General features: G+C 39.6%; 2 protein-coding genes across 2 annotated transcripts in view; one reads left to right on the forward strand and one right to left on the reverse strand.

Moving 5' to 3' along the window:
* The window catches only part of LOC145437495 (pseudouridylate synthase PUS7L-like), a 140657-nt gene that overhangs the window by 67150 nt on the left and 56465 nt on the right, over positions 1–17042 (reverse strand). The gene's annotated exons all lie outside the window — the stretch shown is intronic.
* Positions 5541–17042, forward strand: part of LOC145437494 (fibrocystin-L-like) — a 63720-nt gene continuing 52218 nt past the window's right edge. Inside the window, exons 1-11 of the mRNA XM_080314754.1 lie at positions 5541–5729; positions 10154–10237; positions 10301–10442; positions 10968–11076; positions 11223–11431; positions 12270–12472; positions 13328–13419; positions 13476–13665; positions 14234–14412; positions 14777–14915; positions 15072–15269. Coding sequence (XP_080170880.1) covers positions 5675–5729; positions 10154–10237; positions 10301–10442; positions 10968–11076; positions 11223–11431; positions 12270–12472; positions 13328–13419; positions 13476–13665; positions 14234–14412; positions 14777–14915; positions 15072–15269 — 1600 coding nt within the window. The 5' untranslated portion in view covers positions 5541–5674. The remainder of the gene's footprint in view (positions 5730–10153; positions 10238–10300; positions 10443–10967; positions 11077–11222; positions 11432–12269; positions 12473–13327; positions 13420–13475; positions 13666–14233; positions 14413–14776; positions 14916–15071; positions 15270–17042) is intronic.

Raw genomic sequence — 17042 nt, forward strand, 5'->3', positions numbered from 1 at the left:
ACATATGTCGTCAAGTTGCAAAGTTGCAAGCATTAGATATAACCTCTTAGATGAGTGCAATCATATCTGCTTTAAATGCCGTAAACATGTTTTGATAGCGGTTACCCTCTAATGCATTTCTTTCGGGAGAATGATACAGGATATAGCTGCACAAAGAAATGAAGAATCACTAAGCGCGATACAGTGCATTTGTTGTAACAACTCTCATTTGTGTGAACTTTACACTGAAAGCTGTTAATATCCCTGTAGTGCACACAGTGTACAGCTGCTGCTGACCGTATGGATGTGATGACAGCTTTATAATTATATCCGATATGAACTTCATTTATTTCCATTAAAAAAATACAGCTGAGTACGAGATTAGTATGCAGTTAGTCCAATCGGCATATGAATTATAGCTTAGTAACACGCCTTTGGTTCTCATAAATCAATCCAACTGTACTGATATTTGAAACATTCGAAACATACGTAGAAGCGATGAGCTGGTGACAATGACATCATTGGGCAGAACTTTAAAAATCGTCCAAGGTCGGTCTATACCTATACTTTTAAGGAGACAGATACCGACCCTAGAGAATTCCGCATTAGATATAGAGGCAGGTCGATATATCGGTTAACCAGCTACTAACTGCTGAACCCCAGCTAACAAAATGCTGCAGATAAAATACGAGCTAATGTTTCCCAAATGACAAAATCCGCAAGGTGGCACTAGATTCCAGTTTTACAGACAACACGATTGCAAGGAATATTTGGGTCAAAATCCGGTCGAATGAGTCATAAATATGTTTCGAATAACTTCCAGTTGCCTTCATTTGCTAATTTGACGATTCCTCACCAAGTGGTTTATAAGATGTGAAATTAGACATCTACTAAATCATTACATACAAAAATTATAGGCCTATACTCCGCCATACTGGAGTGACCGCTGACCGCAAACATGTTTCAACTCTCAATATCCATTACGGCTCAACTGTGACGTTACATGAGGAATGGCTTCAGAGTTTAAAATACAAATGATGCGTATTGCATAACCATCGTGGTAATGCTACGGTTACGCGGCAGAGGTGCAACGCCCAATACGCTTATGAAATCGAATGCAAAGTACAGAGAAAAGCTCAACTGTGGACAATTGGACATGTGAACTGTATTAGGGAGTCATCAGGATCTGACAATCGAAGGCAACCGAAAAGCAGATAGCACCCACTTTCTATTAATAGCCTGCGCAGATACACAAAAGAGCATTTTTACTTCAAAGGATAGTTCGGGACGAGGTTCAATTCCATGCTGCATTTACAGTACACTCCAAACGGCGGGTATACCCGCTGTTTCACCTTCGATTCTCCAAAATCGCGTTAGTAACGCTTGGTCTGAAATGGAAATCGACTCTCAACAGCATAACCTACACGACATGTTACACCACGGTAGATATACTTTAGCCGATAAAACAACGAAATTGATGCATGTAAAATGTACTTCAAACGTCCCTTCTGTCTATGCTTTATTTATCTCTATATCATAATTCAGCCAATTTCATTTCTGCGTAATATATTATTGATTTGCACGGTTGGCAAATAAATATTCTCTCGTTCTCAACAACAATTTCTCAACAACAAACCATCGAAACTAGTAAGGTCGGTGTCGAAATCGACGAGACAACACTAATGCATTGACATAGCTTATCTATTATTGTCTACGTATCTATAAGCAGATATAGGCCTACTCAATCCTAACCTTTATGCACCTTTCACTGAACTGAACTTCGCGTTCAGATCAACAGTTATCGAATCTGATTTATTGATCTCAATCAGGTTTAACCTACTGATGACCATACTTCTGAATTAACACATACTCAACTTGGTTTAACGCCATTGCAAATGCGAAAGGTAGTGAAGTAATTGCTATCTACGAAGACTACGATGTGAGGAACATCTCTCGCATATTACACGCGGGAACGTTTACCACGCCATGTCACCAGTTACCAAATTACGTAGCGTCAATGCTGAATCAGATAGCATTAGACCTATGCAGACCAGTCAGGGATGTCTAGTTTTAGATATCCCTGGGAGACCAGTATAGACCAGATCGGCAAACGTTTTAGTTCGAGGTCCATATTCAACATCCGACTCCAGTCGCGGGGGCACTACAGTTATTATTATTGTTATAAGCCAAAACGCCATCTTCTATTTAATTATATAATAACCGAAGACATGGAGGTAATATACATTTCTTTTCTAAACTCATCAAATTTTGATTTGATGAGAACACACAGACAGACATCTCATGACTATAGGCTACCTTGTGAAATGTGCGTCATGGAAGTCTTCATGCATGTGCTCAGGTGATGCATACTTGGCAGAGATTTCGAAAATACTGAAGTGATCTTTCCGTTTCAGTTAACCTAAAGCAGGGGTGGGCAAACTTTTTAGCTCGCGGGCCGCATTCAACATTTGAACCCGTTCGCGGGACGCACCATATAAAATTGGGATACTAAGCCAAATACAATATTTGATTATATTGTGACTTGCTCGTGTTACCAATCTAAAGTCACACTGGTGGTCCGAATCAATTCGTTCACGTTTCACTTTCTGTGATGTTTAGCAATTAAAGCCTTTCAAAATGCATGCACCGCGGGATCGGGCTAAAATTAAAAAAAAAATACTATGGTAAGAATATAACTTATCATTATCGTGTTGAAATATATCAAGAAAAAGTTAATCAATTCCCCACAGTAACTGATTTTTGGTACGCATTTTATCAATATTTTACAACGTTTGTTGAGGCTTTCGCGGGCCGTAGCTTGCCCACCCCTGCCCTAAAGAGTCGTTAACAAGTGGTTCGGAGAGTGGAAGCTATTACGTTGGCTTGAATCGTGTGAAATGAGGTCCGTTATTGCCTGTTTGGGGTGAAATCGAAGTTGCAAGTCGTATATATATATGCAATGATGGTTGAAGGCGATGATATTACTATTCGAAATTTTTCATCAGTTGGCGTGGAGCGAATGAGATTCATATAACAAAAATTGCACGCATAAGTATACGTGTACGAAAAACGACATCCAGAATAATGACTTATTTTGACAAAGGAGAACAAACTATTCGAAACATCTTACCTGCATCGCCTATATATATTTCCCTTTCGTCACAGATGTCATTTTCCACGAATAGATACAACAAATTGGTTAAGGATGTAACAATATGCTCCAAAATCAATCACTACTTACAAATATAGCCAGGGTTGCCATCGACAAGGTCCCGGGAAACAGGACAACCAAAAAAATTAGATTTGCATCTTATATAGTTCATGGGGCATACTGCGTATTTATACGAGGCGTGTCATACTAAATTACATAGTTTTGCCAGAAGCAATCTGCTCCAGCAACTTATTGGCATTAGACTACTTCATGGAACTGACGCCAGATGGAATTCGAATCGGGTAATATTGCTTTAAACAAATTGCAATGTGCAATCGCTGGTAAGCTATGGTTGCTGGTGTTTGATAGTATGTGGAGCCATATTGCCCAGGTACCCTCACCAGAAGACTTGTATACTATATGTCAGGGGCGGGCAACTTCTGCAGTCGGCGGGCCGGATATGGGAAAATGAAGGTCTTGGTGGGCCGGATCCCTAAATCGATACATCAAACGCGTAACCATCCACATATGAAATTAATCTTATTTAATGTATACTTCAAGTTTGAAGCATACAGATCAAAACAGTATTCAATGAAAATATTAACGTAATGTTGCTGTTGAAGTCAATGAGACATGGGGTCGATCAATGCTGTGAACAGGTCAAAAACTGTCGGCGGGCCGCTCAAAATCCATTCGCGGACCGTATGTTGCGCGCCTCTAGTAAAATATGTATTGTATATGAAATAGGGGTTTGGATTCATTTTGAATTTGCCAAGATATCAATTCATTAGGGTTGAGCTCATGCGTAAATGCTGGTAAGCTTTCTCGTGTTGAGACGAATTTATGCGTAAGATCCACTATCGCACGATTTACACACTCGCACGCTAAAGTATAACCTACAGTCACTAAAATTTGACGTAGTAACCAAGTAGTAAAGGATTGCAGCAGACTGCGGCCACGGGCCACATTATCATGTACCGGAAACTGTCTGCGGGCCGCTTAAAGTCACGTCACGGGCCGGTCCGTGGGCCGTATGTTGCCCGTCCCTGCTACATATGTGATCTTTTGTGCTGATCGACATGTGAACAAAATTATTCATCGAACGGCTTGAATTAATCATTGTGAATCACTCCTTGTATCTTAGGATATCAATGTGATTTGAAATATGTTAAATATATATTCTATAGTTAAATTTCAGAGATAAATCTTCAAGTACAACGACACAATTTTAACTCTTATGTCGCATGACATAACTGACAAAGTGGAGGAGACACTTGACTTCGCCGCTTCAAGTTTGTTCTTATTGAATAGTATTTGGCACGTAGCGCCTATTTGGTCATTTGTGCCCAGAACATGAAATGTTTTGACATTTGATGACCTTTTTCACTTCGGTACGCTTCGCGGACGACTTCCAGTCTCGCACGTATTCACCATCTTTCACTCTCTCTCTCTCTTCCGTGCGTCTACTTCAGTATCTGTTGCTGTCGATTTTCATAGCTCGACTTCACTTTATCCGTCTGTGCTTTTCGTACGACACCGCTTACGCAGTGTTGTTGTTGTTGTTGTTTTTATTAACTCATATAATTGGCGCTTGCAACATCGTGGTTATTTGCGCCCACACAGTGAATTTCATACATTTCATAATGGCATGTCTTCTTGAACTTGAGTCTTTTTTCGGCTCATTTGCTGCCTCCTTTCAAGAGTTCGGCTCTCTCTTCGTCTGGGCTTTTCAATGCGCTGTGTTACAGCGGGATCGGCGATGAGGAGCCCAAGAAGATAAACAAAAAATATCTTTACCCAAGACTACATCGCCGTGCATCATTTTTACGGTCGGTGGTCATCATCATCAGAAGATCCATTTCATACTACATGTTTTGTAGGAGGTATATGACAATTATCGCATAATTATGCAACTTTAAAAAAAGAAATTTAAAGATCATTTTTCTGAAAACACCAAAATACCGTTTGTTTTAAATGTAATACTAACTTAAGTGCTTATCCGATTTGCGCCGTATCTTATTAGAGATCGTTGCTGTTGCCATTGGTTATGGTATACCATTATATGCATTCAAATATAAGAATGTTTCCTGCCTTAAAAATGAATTCAGGAATAAGCGAAATTGCCTACTTTCAGCGAGTAACACTAGGAAGAAATTACGATTAATCTTCTGTTATTTTTAATCCACGAATGATTCAATAATTATTAAGTCACACGCACGTTCTACAGTCGTGTTTTCGATACAACTATACGCTCCGATCATGTTTGCAGCAGTCATTCTGAACGTCTCTCCGTTCTGAACTAATGACCTGATTTCAAACTCAACATAATTAGGAGTAGTTTTCGCCATATCTTTGTACACAATCGAACGATGTTACATGATACCCCTTAGTTGGAATACTATAAACGATAAACATCGCCTCGCGCCGCAAACGCTTTCGTTAGCTCGAGGACTTCGTGACTGATCCAAGAAGAAAGTACTGTTCGTTTTAGCGCAGAAGACACGCGTCAGTTTTGAAGAATAATTTGACCCGGACACGCGCAGCATGGAGGTGATGAAATTCATCATCCTAATTGTTCCTCTCCTAACGAGAGCAACAGGTAAGAAAAGCACATGCTGCTGTAATTTGCATTCTGCCAATCTAGACTTAAATTAACTCCGTATTTGCTGATATCAAAACTTTAACATTCTCTATTCCATAATATTTCATTGTCGATCAGAGATGTATTGGCTTTAAAGCAGAGGTGTCAAACATACGGCCCGCCAGACGATTTCATCCGGCCCGCGAAGCAATTCTGAGTAGATTGAAAAATTCTTATATTTTGCACAACATTTGTAACAACTGTTAAGATTTTTTGCAGGAAATACTTCCATGCCCTAGATTATAACCACCCGACCACGGCGCTGATTTTAACTCCAGTAGTAACAACAAGTCGCTGAAATTGACATCCAAATTTCAAGAAGGCTAAAGGTGCACACCAAGTTAAGAGTTTTATACAAATATGGACCAAAAACAAGTTATTCACAGAAGCGAAAACGCCAATGCACAACCGTTATATGCAGTTTACATGGACAATATATTAGTTGCACAAATATATTATTGAAACATCTATGGTCGCACTGCTGTGTCACTTTCCACCCAATACATCCCCAGACACGAGAGAAACCGGACTCGCGATGTAATAATAATAAACCAAATTCCAACATATGCGTTTCCAGTTAAATATCTTTCATTCCTCACAACGCATATGCAGGGCCAACGCCAGATTACGACTAAATCATAGTGAGCATTGAATATACCAACTTATATCGTCGTTACCGCCGCTGTATTAGCGGTTCTGAATTGTATTCAACCGGACAATCATCGTAATATTGCAAATTCCATTGTTCGCGAATAAAGGTGTTGCGACTTCCTGCTTTAAAAACCCTATGAACAGTGTTTTATCTATTATATATGGTTTTGACGTATTCCAGTCAGACGTATCCCAAGAGCACGAGGAAACATTTTGGAACCAGTTGACTGACTGGTCCAGCCCGCGAGCGATTTGAAGGCTTGAATCCGGCCCGCGGCGAAATTTGAGTTTGACACCCCTGCTTTAAAGTTTTAAAGATCAATGAATAAAATTAATTATCGACAAACAATCCATTTTAAAAACATTATACCGCATATCATAACATACAACCTCATGTGCTTTTGATATCATTTACAACCGCCATTTTATAACTCCATGCAGTACATGTGTTCACTAATCTCATATAGAGGGTATATAGTATATATCAATCCCTAACTGAGTGTCGCGTAACGAATTTAGGGAGTGGCAGAGAGCAAACTATAGACAACACATTATTAAACTAGCTATAAACCATACTGAAAGTTTACCTTGGCTATACTTTACCTACATCTAATGCACGCGTTGATCATGATCTGCCATAATAATAACATGCAATGCAATTTCGCGTGTCTTGTTCTGCTGAAACTGGTTATTGCCGTTTGAATGTTAAAAGTGTTTTGTTTTGTAAACTGCGCTTTCGTCGCAATTGGTCTCGAATATCTAATTCATTGCTGTAGAATTGCATCATTGCGAAATAGCTTTACGGTATATTGGTAACGACCATAAGATGTGAGATGGCGATATGCGACCCGTACACGAGCTGACTCGGTGCATTATAGATGAAAATCGTGTATTTCGCCGATTTCCACAACGGCGTAAATTGAAATCAAGCAAAAGACAACTTCTGGTACAAAATCCCGCATTCACGTCTATGCCAAAGGGTAAACGCGAGTCAAATATTCCAATATTTATGAAGAAATACAGTATATATGATTGAGAAAACCAAAGCTCTGACATATATCTCTAGTCACCAACTTGTACCGCTTACTCGTAGAGATTGTCGACTTTTCTGATTAGTGGATGTAAATTCGTTGGTACTCAGGTAGGAGTGAAGTAGTGAAGTAGAAGTGGAATTAAGTAGCGCAAGTAGGCAAAATACTCGAGTACCCTATAATAGCAGGCATGGCCTACTTCGTTACTGGTCACCGCTGTATTTTATGTGCATACAGTTAGAAACTATTTGCTAAAACTGCAACTGCTACAGTCAGCTATTATTATCTGGCCCCTCTTGAAATAGTGGTTGCCATACAATTTGTTGGCTGGAATGCCTTGGTAATTGTAACACCAATCAAACCTATTTTTGCTGATCAAGAATAATCGAACAACAACGGTAATATCCTACTGCAGTTGATGTTAAAGAAGCGGTCAATAGGTGCACCAAGCATGATTTCCAATACAGCAAGTCTGTGGAGTATTTTATCCCCACCCAGGAATCACGTTATTTAATTGTGAGGAGATGAGAACGATTTTGGGAGAATGATATTGGTCGCGAGCAAAAAAACTTCAGGAAATGAGGGGAGTAGGTATATATAGTCTAGAACAGTGGTTCTCAATTTTTTTGTCTTCGTGGACCCGCTTTGTGCCGTCACGGACCCCCCCCCCCCGGACCCCCAAAGTTTTAATTCAAATTTAGCTCTATTATCTTGGAACCGTCATCTGTCTTGTGCAAATATTAGCTGTAGGTTAATGATAAACAGCAAAAAATGACCTTTCTTGACAATAGTATCATGCTATATTTATGTAGAAATAGGGAAGAATTTTATTATTTCAAAGCGAATTCTGTAGCTGCATTTCTTGTAATGCTTTGCCGTGTCTTGAAAATCCGCGCCGTCTATTTGACATGAACGAGTGCCGAAAATCCATTAATTTCCACAAAGATAGGTGGCGGTGAATGTAATAATAACGCGTAACGCTTCGGACGACATATATGGCACCAATAAAACGTTCAGCCTACTTATTTCTATCTAGCAACTCAACTTGAAGTTATTCCATTCCGGAATATAGCGCTTATGTATATCGCAGAAAAAAATGGATGTTTGCTTACAAATTTATTCCCAAACCCCAACAAAACATCTCTAAACAGCAACATTTTGTATCAGTAGCCTACTGGCAATTTGGAGATTAAAATGAGTTTTCACAGTAGAATATTTCATCTCAGACGGCCATTCTGTTTACGTGAGTCCCGAAGTTTTAGCAGTTATGAAGTGAAATTGCTTCGTGATTTCTGTAATTAAAAGATATACAAATTATGTTATCAACCATTTTGTAGATTTGGAGGTTTCGCGAACCCCCAGAAAATGCTTCGCCGACCCACGGTTGAGGACCACTGGTCTAGAATTTTCCTCACTATATCAGAATTTCGATATAATTTTTAACACAAGGACATATATGGCAATGATATATTTTACAATCTGCACTAATTTGTATTAAACCTGGTCACCAAGTCATCAAATTTGTCCGAGTGTGTATTAGTGATAAAGGCGAACTAGATATTTCGGTAAAAGTGCACCTTGTTACTTTTGTATTCATGGTGTATTCAATATTCATGCCTATATCTGTATGTCCAATTTATGGTTTCGGTGACTTACGTTAGTATAGGCCTGATGTTATGCAGTGTAGTTATTTTTCTGCAGATAAGTAGCAACTATTTCTATCAAAAGTAAACGCCATTTAGTTGGATGTTTACAGTAAAATGACATGCATGTTGCTTGGTCCTCTACCAATTGAGACGGATGTTAGTAAACGACTTGGTTATTCATGGCATGAAAAAGCATAATGCATCATAGGAGTCTGATAATATAGATCAGCAATCAAATTGTAACGACCGAATATAGCCCATTCCAAGTCAAAATGGCGGATAAGCTAGTTCGTTCAAATCAACATGCTTTTCCCGCCAAGAAAGAAGTAGGGTATTATCTCTTTGAGCCGCCAGGCGATTCAATTATGTAACAAAATATTGGTCGTTAGTGAAGGTGTGATAATATTTTGGAATTGTTATACCGTAGCTATCCAATATATTGAAACCCGATATCTGTTACATTACAAAGGTATCACAGCCATAAGCAAAGGACATTATGTCTGCAAGCAGAGGTACGATATGTGACTAGACTAAAATTTATGGCATGCTGTGTTGTCAGTATTACTTGAAACAATGGATCAAGAGAAACAGGTGTCATCTTATTGTTGTCGCATCAAATAATACAAATAAACACTACTATTGTTGCCGTTGCTAACTAGTATACAGATCTATTTTGGGAAGAACAACACTAAGGTTATAGGGCTATATGAAGAAGTATAACCTTCCTGAAACCAGTTTATCCGACCTCGGTGTTATATAATTCTTACAAAGTTGCAGGTATACGTATTGTCCTGATGATATTATCGAAATCGCGAATATTGAACCAAAGATCCAATATCCTTCCCATAATCTGTTATCAATGAGCTTGATAAGGGCCATTTTTTATAGGAACCCCATTGTAGACCCAGGCCTATCCGGGCCTATACGACCTATACGTATAATAGCCACGGTCTTTTCACGACACGTTACCATAGCAGGCAACCATGCATTATATATATATTTATTTACACCTATTTCTTGATGTCGATATTCATTATCAATACATTATGATCAGTTGATGCAGCGACTACGGTGACGAGCCTGAGCTACCATTTCGGTTCATCTAACGGACAAACGGCTATCACAATCTCAGGAAGCGGTATTTGCTATTTTCTATTAGTGTTACAATTCTATTATTTAAATGCAATCTCGTTTGCTTTAGAATTCGCGGATGACTCCTTCAATGGTTTGGGCGCCGATCAAAACCTTGGAAATTCAGTATACCTGGAATCTGACACAAAAGAATACGAATGCGACGTTGATAAAGACGCAACGGATGAAAATACGATCACCTGCTACACAAGGTACATACGTTATTATGTTTCTTCACTGTGCGAGTGTGCTGCTCAGGGCTTTGTCTGCGGAATGTCTCATTCATAGAGCTCATTCATAAATAACGTGCCCTGTTTTGTGGCCATCAAGTGTTCAATGATCGTGTTCTGTGATAAACATTTAGTGGCGATGAAAATATACATCAGATATAATATGTATTAGCTCTTCTGGACGATATCATCGATGCGAGTGTCTCAGTGGTAATGATCTAAGACGATATTCTGCAATTAGGTCTTAAATGGATTACTAAGCTACGTAGGTTAGTAATCTGCAATCTCCCTTTTCCCGCTCAAACTCAATGAACCATTACTATATATGTGCCTATGTCCGTTAGGCTACTCTTATTTTGCTCAGAAGGTTATTAGCGTACTACGATATAAATTATGTTGCTACTCTAGCCAGCTTGCTTTATATGTGGTCTTGGATCGCTCGTTATACAAACTTACGATGCCGATATGCGGGATTTTGATTAAAATCGACCGGTATCTGTATTTCAGACCAATGGATGAGGGCACATACTATGTGAAACTGCAAGTAAATGGACTTGATATCCCGGAGAGCAGCTATTGCTCGGGCAACCGACGTAGTTACCAATGTTCATTCACAGTAAGTACATATCTCTTGATAACCATAACGGCGCTAAAATCACAAAATGGAAAAGGATGGATCCAAATTTTAAAATCATTGTAAATCTTAAGGCTAAATATTGGCAAGCTAATGTGTACCGTTTACTGTTATTCTGTAATTTGTAGGTGGTTTGGTGGAGAACACCGCTGGTCAACAGCGTATCTCCACAGTCCGGACTTCCCGGGGAAATTTTGAATGTCGCTGGTCGCCTATATACGGACAAATTCAGAAGTAGTGATAGTACTGCCAGCAACGGCGTAACTACTGCATCTGTAAGACGTGTGTGGTTTACTGGTGGTCAGGCATGTCAGTTGCTGAGAGAAATGGATACTCCGTAAGTCCATCACGAATTCTAGTTATTCACAATGATGTAGCCTTCTTATTATGAAACGTTAATAGGCATGATATGCAAACAAGCGACCATCGCAGTAGGTACGTGGGCTCTGGTCTGCTGTATTGTAATTTGTATATATTTAGGGTTACCATACGTCCTCCTTTGTGAGGTTTTTGAAAATGTTCGCCTTTTTGAGATTTTGTCCTCTTTTCTGAGAAGTTTTGGTAAAAAATAGGGCAAAGTTCAACTGAGATACAGTAAATCAGCACTCAACTGACGCTACGGCGGCTATTTCGGGAGCTGAGCCGGAAAGTCGACATTTTTTTGATAATGTGAAAGAAAAGCTGTATTCGAGGAGATGAGCGAGAAAGTTGACCTTTTTTTAGTCAACCGACCACGAAGTGGGAAAATTTACCATTTTTTCAAGATTTCCATCTGGTATTCTAAGCTTGAACATTTTGAAAAAGTGTCCTTCTTTCCCGATTCCAAAATATGGTGACCCTATATATATTTATGAATTACATGCCTCTTTGATCATTTGTGAGAGGCAGAAGCAAGATAAGTGAAAAGAAACAGAATGAGTACTACAGCAGATTTTAAGCTATCCCTTTAGTTTTATTGATATTATCAACAGGTCATACGATAAACGATATCATTAGCACAAATGATTTCTAGATCTTCAGCTAGTTGAGTCTAACTGCTCTATCACCGGCAAACCACTCATTGATTAGTGCATACCTTGTCAGGTCTCGATTGAAAATAGCTTACTTACCACTTATTTCTATTGCTGTTCTGTGTATCTCACACTATTTATCTAAACTCCATTCTGTGTGTTTAGTTACGGTATCAGCTTGGACTACGACGCAGATGCAGACACATACTCGAATTGGGGGGATTTTGACTGCTTGCTTAGTGGAAAGTTCGTTTCTTCGCTAAATGCCAGCTTCATTGTTGATGAGGATTTTGGAAGGTCCAAACCACAGGCATCAGCTTTCCGGGTCTCTGCAGACAATCGCCTGTACATGTACCAAAGCTACGCAGGTAATGACTGATGTTCGAATCGTGATATGGACGTGGACTGGACTCTTAAGGATCTTTTAAATGATGACTGGTCTGGTCACCGATCAACGGTCAGTAACCATTAATTAAATATTCCTAGTATTTTCAAAACATACCTTGCTAACCATTCAAGCTACTTTAATTCTTTTAAAACCTTTGAAGGATATTTGGTCCGTCTTGTTATTATTTTGCTTGGATTTTGAATAGAAACTTACACAATACTTCTACTTGACAACTTGAACACCAATAATGAATAATTTTACCGCTGCTGGATTTACCCCATGTGTGTCATCCAGATGGAGCCAGACATCAGTTGAAATTTTGTACAGTACATACTACATGTTAATACATTTCGTACTGGGGCCTATTAGTTATACAGTGAACAATAAGATACACATCCACCATCCAATGACTTATTGATTTGTGAATATCAATGAAGTGGATCAGTGGGTATGATGAAACAATAATGTGTGGCAGTATTGTATGTATATTGTTTTTGCGGCTAGTAATTCTAATGTCTCAATCAAAAATTTCACTGTTGAGATAACCTATTTATCAAGGGACTTGCTTCTTGATCATATGATGTATACAATCATGCAACGTGATATATAGCATGCGAGACTAACCACTTGACACTTGGGTATGCGATATTTGACCGTGTGGTTCATGGTTTGGTTAGATTAAAATTTAGAGTTTAGTTGAAGTTGAGGTTCTTAGAGTAAGATTTAGTTTTAATGTTAGGGATTGGCTCTGAGGTTATAAAGTCACATGCTCAACTGCCGTTTGTAATTGTTACACATGGTCAAATATACGGTAACCATACTGTTTATTTCAAAGGAATTTCAAGTGTCTCACCCAGTACGGGATCTCTCAACGGCGGTACGGAACTAAGCATCTCCGGGAGTTACCTCAACGACCCATCGATTCAGGTAGAATGAAAATTTTCAACATCTGAACTGCGATTATAATCCCCTTGTAATTATAGGTCACAGTTGGCGGTGTAGATTGCACTGTGGTTACTAGAACAGACGGACTTGTTACCTGCACCACCCCAACAAGCAGTGACGTACAATTTCAAGACAGCTACCCGGGAAGTCGCGGCATTGCGGTAGAGGTGTATGAGGGACTAGATGATGCAACTTCAATTGATGGTGTATCTTATGAAGATTATGCAGGTAATAAAGACATAATATATGTAATGACAGTGCCTTCAAGTCTGATATAGGGTACAGTAGGTTATTTTTAATCAATTTTTCACTTTCTACTTGGATTTTATCTTCTGTGAATCCATCTCTCTTTTCTTCTGAAAATTGCAGCATATAGGCATGTGCCTTTATGCGTCTTATGTACAAGTGCTGATATCTTATGAATAACTACAATAGGTCTCTGGAATTGCTGGTGTATTTTTGAAGTGATAACAAAATTATTTCTTAACCTTTTTTGCTCAAAAACTCATCAATCGTTTTCGAATAGGCTAGGCACCCCTCCCATAAATATTAAGGTGTTAATCACAGTAATGCGACTTGGTATTATGAAAATCTTGTGGTATTGCATATTTGATAACAAAGTCACATGTTATGTATGTATGCAAGCGATCAGAGCTAATTAAAAAGCGAGAATCTTGGATCTCATGCTGTAACATCTAACGGAATTCCATAATACAGGAGTAGTTGATAATTTTATGAGCAGGCCTTGTTTTAGTGTACCAGTTGTAGAAAATGAGTATTGGTGCTTCCATCACAGGCAGCAAGACAAAATTCACTTCGGACGACGCATCGGTCAACTACCAGGCTTCGGTATCTCCGGTTGTTGTCAGATTCTCTGGCTTTTTTGTTCCAGCTGTCGATGGTCACTATAGATTAGGAGCTACAAAGACAGGCACTACAATCTATCTCAGTACAGACAATACCGCAGCATCGAAGGTGAGATATCACATATATCTATACCACATATCGCATAATTGACTCCTACCATGATCGGTTATTTCATATCAATGACGATATAGCTTCCAGAATGTTACAGATGTAACTCACTTCGTTGTCATGCAGTCAATTGCACATAAAAACTATTATTTGAGGTGTGTGGATTGATTTAACATACTGTTCACCATTTTACATCTAATATGTATTATTGTATATGTAAAATAACATTTGCAGTACGGGGCTACATAATTGGGTTGAACCATTCCTATATGAGATATATATGGTATAAATTCAGGAGATTGGGCTTGACGTAGCCTTCTTTCAGCCAAATCATATACATGCTGATGCAAAAATACTTCCGCAGGCACTAGTCACGGGAGAAGTGTCGCTTTCAGCTCGTCAGTATTACTATTACGAAGTGGTTCACACCGAAAGCTCCTCGCAAGTTGACTTTATGGTGAACGCGTACCTCAAAGAAACGTCGTACAACTACAATCAAACAAGTGAGAAGTTAATTATGGGACCACAGCAATCCCGTATTTTCTAATTATCGACTTATGATACGCTGATGCAGTCAAGCACCTGATACTTCTACTTTGTCTACTTTGATTTTCATTTGTATACTTGTGATGAGATAATGATGGTATTTTGTCCACAAGGTATGGCGAGACCGGACAGGCAAAATATCACTTCGTCATCTCCCGACGAACATGAGATACAAACTGTTACGCTGGCTGACTGGGATTTGGTATCCGCGCCGGTGCAGGAAGTGCTTTCTCTTTGCGTCACATGCAAAGCAGGACATAACTGCACGGGGTCGGAGGAATACTATTTCACCATGCACGGAATCGACACAGGTCTGCGCAGTAGGGTTGTTCAAAATATACTTTTTTTTCAAATTTCACTTGGCAGTGGGCGCCAGGGTTGTAATGACTCGAGTCATGACTCGACTCGTCTCTGACTCGAGTCACGATTTTCTGATGACTCGACTTGACTCGAGTCATTTTCTCAAAATACAGATATGACTCGATTCGAGTCAATCTGTGTATATGAGTCATATGCAGGCCTGTTTATTTTTGGATATTGGGTTTTATTTTTGGAGATTCTCCAAAAATAAGATTTGAAAACATCCAAAAATAAGATTTTTTTGGATGATGTTTTTTCAAGTTTTTTAGTGAAATGCACGAGTCAGAGCAGTGTAAATACTGTTGAAACAACCAGCAAACACACACAAAAACAGCATGTGTGAGTGGGAGGGGGTCTTCGAAACGCTCACTGGAAGGATCAGAGGCGACACGACAAGGGTTGAAGAGGCGGCATGGTATGAAATGGTGCGAGTGTGGTGCCGGTGGGACCTTGTAACGCAGGCCAAATACCGCCACCTCTACAACAATAACTTCGTCTAACACGATGATGGGACTGAATGGTTACCTCCAACGGCAACAGGACTTGATCCAGGAAAAGAAAAGTATGTGTCCCAAGTTTGTAGACACATGTTGGTTGTCAATTAAGAAGATGACCGCTTGGTTGACTAGACACCGTGTCAAACTCCTCAGAGTTATAAACGATAGAAGTCTGGCTTGTGTATCCCTCCGCTGCAGTAGTGGATCCAACTAATCGTCCTCGAGCGCATGGCCACAGAGGTGAGCATCACCGTCACAAAGATTCGGGGATTTGGCCATCTGATCGTAGAGCATCAGGATGAGCTCCATCGCCTGGTCGAACGCCTTCGAGCTCGGTGCCCAGCTGAGGACTGGGACAATGACACCTGCGGCAAGGAAGCTCCTTTGGTCAGAAGGTGCTAGGCTCTCAAGTTCACTGAGTCACGCAATTTCGTGGAGGATCAGAGTGTGCACTGTGCAGTCCTCGACCTTCTCGAGAATATCGACTAAGAAGAGAAGCAGTCCACGTTCGAGGCAGCCAGGAGCCTTATAGCAGGGCTCATCGACGGCATAAAGAAAATTGAAGTTGCCGACAATGAAAGGGTTCTGCCCTGTCTACCACACCAAGTGGTGCAACCTCGTAGGCATGACAGAACAAACACTTCTTGCTCTTTTAGATTCTAATAATATAAACAACAGTGATACATATATGTAAGCTACTCTATTTGCAGCTCAGTGAATTGATCGACAAACACCGGGGTGGGCTGTCGAACAACTGGACACCTGAGTAGATAAAGAATATCGAAGACCAATTCCAATCCATGTCTGTCCGATACCAAATGGACGTCACTTTCAAGCGCATTATTGACGAGCGTCAGTTCTTTGGACCCACATGGCTCGATGTTTCCCACAACTGCGACGGTCGAAGCTGATTTCTCGAAAATCAATTGGGAGAAAGGTCTCTTCCGGGCGTCACCCACTGATTTTTATTTGGAGGGCATTCTCCAGGCCAAAGACTTTGTGACGAAAGTATCAGAAAGATAGATCAAGATCACTGATGATCTCGATGTGTTGAAGAACATGAATACATGATAATAACATACTTTCAGTGAAGTTTTCTATGTAGTATTAGGGCTAAAAACACCTTCATTTCTTATTTTTGGAGATTCTCCAAAAATAAAATTTGAAAACATCCAAAACTAAGCTATTTTTGTTATTTTTGGAGAAATCCAAAAATAAACAGGCCTG

The sequence above is a fragment of the Botryllus schlosseri genome, chromosome 4 (genome assembly GCF_051294905.1).
Source record: "Botryllus schlosseri isolate E-star chromosome 4, Bs_hap1, whole genome shotgun sequence".
Classification (NCBI taxonomy): Eukaryota; Metazoa; Chordata; class Ascidiacea; order Stolidobranchia; family Styelidae; genus Botryllus; species Botryllus schlosseri.